General features: G+C 49.0%; 1 protein-coding gene across 1 annotated transcript in view; it reads right to left on the reverse strand.

Annotated features, from left to right (window-relative positions):
• Positions 1-5,121, reverse strand: part of PSMA8 (proteasome subunit alpha 8) — a 23,993-nt gene extending 18,872 nt beyond the window's left edge. Inside the window, exon 1 of the mRNA XM_005857087.2 lies at positions 5,044-5,121. Coding sequence (XP_005857149.1) covers positions 5,044-5,121 — 78 coding nt within the window. The remainder of the gene's footprint in view (positions 1-5,043) is intronic.
• Between the last annotated feature and the right edge of the window lie 1,799 nt (positions 5,122-6,920).

A 6,920-nucleotide genomic window follows, 5' to 3' on the forward strand; every position in this document is an offset into this window, starting at 1 on the left:
GGTAGATCTGCGTGGCTCAGCAGGAGGCACAGAAGTGCAAGTGGAACGTGCGTGTGGTGAAAGCCCTTGGGGCCTGACACCCCCCAAAACACCCCCCCCTCAGTCCTTGCCCCCACCGCGCTGTCCCCAAGGGCTACCCCTCTTCCTCTTCACCCCCGACCCACTACCTACAGGGCTGACCCAAACCCAAAGCATTTTGTAAATGCATTTTTTTCTTTCCAAAGAACAAAATAAAACAAACCTGCCAACACACACTATCTAGAAAATGTTTGCAACGAAAGTCCCAATATCAAAGGCTTTTGGATGTGGACAAAATTATGCTCAGAAGAAAATTCATAATCTCACTTTACAAAATCAAATTAAAAATTAAAAATTAATTCACGAAGTTAAAAAAGGGATAAAAATATTTCAGCTAAGCTCAAGGGGAGAAATAAGGAAAAAACAGAAATTAATGACTAGAGAGAAAACAACAAATTGTTAAGTAATACCAAAAGACAATTTTTTAAAGAAATAATTTTTTTAAATGTCTTAGTTAAAATAGCCAAAAGGCAAAAAGAGTAAAGGAAACATATCCAAGTGGGAAAAAGTAGGAATTTAAAAATTATGCACCCTAATAATTTGAAAATCTGACTGAAAGGATAACAGAGTAGAAAAATAAAAAACTGCCCACACTGACTCAAAACAGAAAGACAGACAAGCTCACTAACCACCAGCAGATAATCTCATTGCCGGTGGGAACGTACGACGGTACAGCCCCTGCGAGCAGCAGTGCGGCAACTCCTCACAAAACTAAACGCGCAGGGCCCGTGTGGCCCGGTACTGGCACACTTAAGATTTACACCAGAGAAACAGAAGCTTATGTTCACACAAAAGCCCGCTACGCACGTTCACAGCATCTCTCTGCATAACACGCCACGCTGGAAACAACCCGAATGTCCTGCAACAAGTGCACCGCCGAACGGTGCTGCATCCACACCATGGACACTGCCCAGCAGTCAAACACCGTGCAAGCAGCAACCGGGTGGATCTCGGGCAGAAGGCAAATCCCCAAAGGGTCAGCCTGCACTAGTGTGGCGCCGCGCCTATGACGGCTGAAATGACAAAATATCAGAAACAGGAGACAGATGAGGACAGCCGGAGAGCAGGGCCACGGCACCGGCACTGAGAGGCGGGGGAGGAGGCGTGTGTGCTCACAGAAGAGCAGCAGGAGGGACTCCCTTGGAGCTGGATGCTGCCCAGTGTCCTGCCTGTGGACACACGAATATACACAGGCAATAAGATATGGCAGAACTCGATGTACACACAACGGAGTACAAGCAGAATGGAGAAATCTGGATGAAATAGGTGGCTTTTATCAATATCAATGTCCTGATTGAACCACAGTTTCGCAAAATGTTACCATTGGCAGAGAATGGGCAACATATACAAGTTTCTTACAACTGCATGTAACCTGCAGTGATCGCAATAACATTTCAATTGAAAGTATTCCATTGGGGCCCTGGCCAGCACGGCTCAGCTGGTTGGAGCATCGTCCCGTCCACCAAGAGGTGGCAGGATGGGTACCAGGCAATGCACACACCCAGGCTGTGGGGTTTTGGGTGCATGTGGAAGGCAACCAATTGATGGTTCTCTCTCTCTCTCTCTCTCTCTCTCTCTCTCAAATCAATTTTTAAAAAGTATTCCATTAGGAAGGGGGGAAAGTTGGGAAAGATAAAAAAAAGAGCAGTAAAATGTTGACAACTATTGGAGCTGGTGTACAGAAGTTCATTATACTATACCCTCTATATCTCTTTTTGCTTAGAATATCTATATATATGAAGCCCTAATATGCAAATAGACCAATTGGCAGAACAACCAAACAACCCAATAACCGGTTGCTATGACACGCGCTGACCACCAGGGGGCACACACAGAACATGGCAGGTGTCGGCTGCGGCAGGATGGTGGAGCAGGTGAGCGGGGACACCAGACCAAGGAGGGGGGCGTCTCAGGTGGTTATTGAAAATTCTTCACTCCCATGTCCCGCCCGGTGCTCGCACCCGCTGCCAGCGCTGGCCCCGCTTTCATCTGCTGCTGGCGCCGGCGCCAATTGCTTCGCGCTGTCAGCAAGTGTGAGTGGCAGTGGCAGGAGCAGGGCGGCCAGCAGACAGGACCAGGCCCGCGGTGGGAGGGGCCGGGCAGGGGCGCAAAGGATGGGCCGAGACCTGCCCCTGTGCCTTCCCAGCCTCGCTGCCCACAGTTCCTTTCAAGGTGCGCAAATTCATGCTGTGGGCCCCTAGTTATATAATAAAAAGTTAAAAATAAATCAAATTAACCTAAAAAAGAAAGAAACCTCAACTTTATCTCACCAACATTGAAACATATGCTAAAGTCTCTCTCATATTAAACAAAATCTTAAAGACCACATCCCTTCAATCCTGCCTTTTTCACTCAATTCTTTAAAAGCCCAATATCATCACCCCTCAGCTCACAGCAATGTGGTTTTACCCCACCTCCTCCCAGAGTTTAGGCCATACATAGGTCACTGAGGCCCCTCCAGGCTGTGGCTCTCTTGTACAGTCTGTGTAGTCTATAGTCTATTTTTTCCTTCTTGAGTGAAGAAGAGCATCCAAGAATACTCATGTACTTGACCGTCAACATAGGTTTTAAGAAGGGGTGTGGGGGGGGGGGGGAAGGACACACTAGATCAGTGATTCTCAACCTTCCTAATGCCTCGATCCTTTAATACAGTTCCTCATGTGTGGTGACCCCCAATTTCATTGTTACAAATTGAACATAATTAAAGCATAGTGATTATCACAAAAACAATATGTAATGATATATGTGTTCTCCGATGGTCTTAGGCGACCCCTGTGAAAGGGTCGTTCGACCCCCCAAAGGGGTCGAGACCCACAGGTTGAGAACCGCTGCACTAGATAGTAAGCTCCCCATGGACAGAAATGGAGTCTTACTATGAAACACGAGGGCCCAAAACCGCACTTGGCAGATGCAAGTATTCACCAAAAATGTCTTGAAATGAATGTGCTGGGAAAACCATAGACAAAATTGAAGGAAAAAGAGAAAACAAAAGGATCGTCAATAATAAGAGCTGCCATTTATTTGCTGTGAACCAAACACTGTACAAGATCCTTCACACGTATTATTACTTCAGTCAGCTGTCACTGAGCCCCATGGGGGAGGTGCTGTTCTGGTGCCTATTTTTACTGTTAAAGGAACTGAAGCTTAAAGAAGTTCATTGCCGTCCATGATGCATGTCTGATTCCACAGGCATGATAATGACAGCTAACTAACAGACACATTGTTATTGAATAAACCGCATGATGCAATGCAAAAAGCAGAGGCTTTGGAACGAGAAAAAGTTAAGTGTAAACACAGGCTCCATCAGCGTTTACCTGGACACCTTCATCAAACCATGGAAGCTCCGAATTATAGATCCCACATCTATAAAAAGGGGATTAAACACTCTCCTTAACATTAGATAATGTACAAAAATACCTGATGCAAAATAAATGTCACTGAAATGTTCGTTTACTTCCTGCCCAGCCTCTGCACTGCACACTATGTAGTAGAAATACAAAACATGCCACCTAGATTCTCCCAGATCTTCTTGCCCCGTCGGTGTGAGGAGTCTGTCACAGACCTGAAATGAGAGAATGTGAGGCCAAGGAGCCATACCGCCTGGTGCTGTGTCACAGATTATGAATTCCCAAGACAATGACCCACGACGCGGGGAGGGGGTCAGAGACGGCTTCAGGAGGGAGGAGAAGTAAAGCGAGAGCGGCCAGAGGAAGTGTTTTCTCCCCTCCCCTCCCCTCCCCTCCCCTCCCGCGGGGCAGAGCGTGTGCCAGTGAGACCACGAAGCTGCCCGACAGTAAAGAGGTGGTAAGGGTTATGGAAGACTGATGGTCAGACGGGGAGCTGAGCTCTGATAAGGTCGGAAATACGGGACTGGTAACAGGTTTAGGGTCAAGGAGAGGACAGAACGAGGAGTGATGCTAAGTCCTATCTTTTCCAGGAGAATATTAGGAAGGATTCATATTTTTCCCAAGAAGAAAGGTATTACCTCTCCAAAATGTTATTCAAAGATGGTTTTCATTTACAGAAAAGGGAACTAACGACAAGGAAACAGGCCTCTTGTCTCACTTCAGCTGTAAAATAATCACCAAGGAGGAGGTAAACCCACGGCTTGTCACTGTGGCCCACGCAGCTTGTCTAAGTAACAGCATATTCACACAGCGGTCAGAACTACTAAATAACAGCATATCCACACAGGAAGAAAGGTATTACCTCTCCAAAATGTTATTCAAAGATGGTTTTCATTTACAGAAAAGGGAACTAACGACAAGGAAACAGGCCTCTTGTCTCACTTCAGCTATAAAATAATCACCAAGGAGGAGTTAAACCCACGACTTGTCACTGTGGCCCATGCAACTTGTCTAAGTAACAGCATATCCACACAGCGGTCAGAACTACTAAATAACAGCATATCCACACAGTGGTCAGAACTACTAAATAACAGCATATTCACATGGCGGTCAGAACTACTAAGTAACAGCATATTCACACAGCGGTCAGAACTACTAAATAACAGCATATTCACATGGCGGTCAGAACTACTAAATAACAGCATATTCACATAGTGGTCAGAATGGGTAACTTTGGCTCATTTATACTCATCACATCAAATGTCATTTATAGACCGATTATTTGTGACACATTTTAATCAACAAGTGTCAGTGTAGACTTCACCCCATGCAAAAGGTCATGGCACCCGCAGGGAAACACAGTAACTCCATACAAAGATGCAAATTGTAATTTCGGAATCCCGAAACAAAACCTCTTCTCCTTCCGACGTATCTTTAAAAATGCCCACTCCAGATACTTTTATATCCTCACCCTTTACAGCTCATTACACAGGACCCATCCATCACTTCTACTGCCTTCTAACGCATTCCAAGGAGCCCAGGCGGTTTCTACGACCCCCGAGTCTTCTCCCATTTCTCCCTTCACTGCAGGCTCGGAGCTCGGGCATCACTTTCTCACCATCTGCTTCATGCCATGCTGGGGGCTATAGAACTTCTTGTTTTTATCAAGATGGCACCCTTTTGGTTTAAGCTGCATCAGGCTTTTCTCAAATTTACAATTCAAAAAAAAATTACTTACAAAAAAGAAGCAAAACTAGTGGGCCCCATTGAACAGAAAAATACTTTAAAAAATGTAAGATTCTTTCCAGTGGGTTTTTTTTATTTTTACCCCTTTACCTCTGATAGGTTTATAGTAAAACCGAATGATTCCCTCCCATCACTAAGTCGGCATGGAAAGCGAGACAAGATGCAGCCACGGCTACATGCGGAAACGAGCTGTGCACCTCAGAGCCGGGTCTCCAGGCCCAAAACGCACACCCAACGGCCGCAGGAAACCCGAGAGGCTAGAAGAGGATCCCTCGGAACTGAAGGCGAGGACCTGGAAGGGAGGGGATGATCGGTCTTGGGTCGCCAGAGCATTTTTGTCCTTTTTGATTTTTATAAACCATAAAGCCATTAAACATAAACTAAAACTTGGCAGGAGCACTACAACTACCCTGAGAATTTAGAAGTTCTTCAGAATGTGGATCGGTGAATTTAAGGAAGGGCATCATCTCTCAAAGGCTTTCAGAATTATTTAAAAATCTCACCAAAAAATAGACCACCCCCTCACACACACACACACACACACACACCGGCCAACGACAGGAGGTGGTGGGGGCTGAGCACCGATATTGGGGTGCAAATATCAGGACGATCCTTCTTAACGAGTGAGAGCCGAACCCTTGCCAACGGGCGTCCTTTGCGGGACGGAGTCTGCATTCAGGGCCGCGATCCGCTTTAACCTGTTATTATAATCATCACAGGGAGACCTGCTGCGGGAGGGGCTCCTTCCCAGGTCACTGCACCCCCAGGTCAGTGCATCCCCCAGGTCAGTGCGCCCCCAGGTCAGTGCATCCCCAGGTCAGTGCATCCCCCAGGTCACTGCACCCCCAGGTCAGTGCGCCCCCAGGTCACTGCACCCCCAGGTCAGTGCACCCCCGGGTCAGTGCATCCCCCAGGTCAGTGCACCCCCGGGTCAGTGCATCCCCCAGGTCAGTGCACCCCCGGGTCAGTGCATCCCCCAGGTCAGTGCACCCCCGGGTCAGTGCATCCCCCAGGTCAGTGCACCCCCGGGTCAGTGCATCCCCCAGGTCAGTGCACCCCCGGGTCAGTGCATCCCCCAGGTCAGTGCACCCCCGGGTCAGTGCATCCCCCAGGTCAGTGCACCCCCGGGTCAGTGCATCCCCCAGGTCAGTGCACCCCCGGGTCAGTGCATCCCCCAGGTCAGTGCACCCCCGGGTCAGTGCATCCCCCAGGTCAGTGCACCCCCGGGTCAGTGCATCCCCCAGGTCAGTGCACCCCCGGGTCAGTGCATCCCCCAGGTCAGTGCACCCCCGTGCACCCCCAGGTCACTGCGCCCCCAGGTCACTGCGCCCCCAGGTCAGTGCATCCCCAGGGGCGCGCCCCGGGCTCCTTCCAATGCTCAGCACAGCCGGAGTCCTTCTACAGCCCCGAGGTCCCGGAACGCACACGCACGTGCACACAAGCATGTACGCACGCATAGGCAGCACGCGCACACACTAGGCAGCACAACATGTTCTTGCTGATTTCAAGAACCTGTCCCACACGCATAGGCAGCACGCAAACATACGCATCACGCACGTACACACACGCACACACACGCAGCATGTACACATGCTCAAACACGCTCACAAGCGCACACACACACACACACACACACGCACACGCCCGTGGCCTCGGTAAGCCCAGGCCGGTGCACACAGGGCCCTGAGACTCACCAGCGAGGGCGCCATCACTGGCAGCCGAGCCGTCCTCTCCCTCAACGACAGGCAC

Source organism: Myotis brandtii, unplaced genomic scaffold, assembly GCF_000412655.1.
Source record: "Myotis brandtii unplaced genomic scaffold, ASM41265v1 scaffold107, whole genome shotgun sequence".
Taxonomy (NCBI): domain Eukaryota; kingdom Metazoa; phylum Chordata; class Mammalia; order Chiroptera; family Vespertilionidae; genus Myotis; species Myotis brandtii.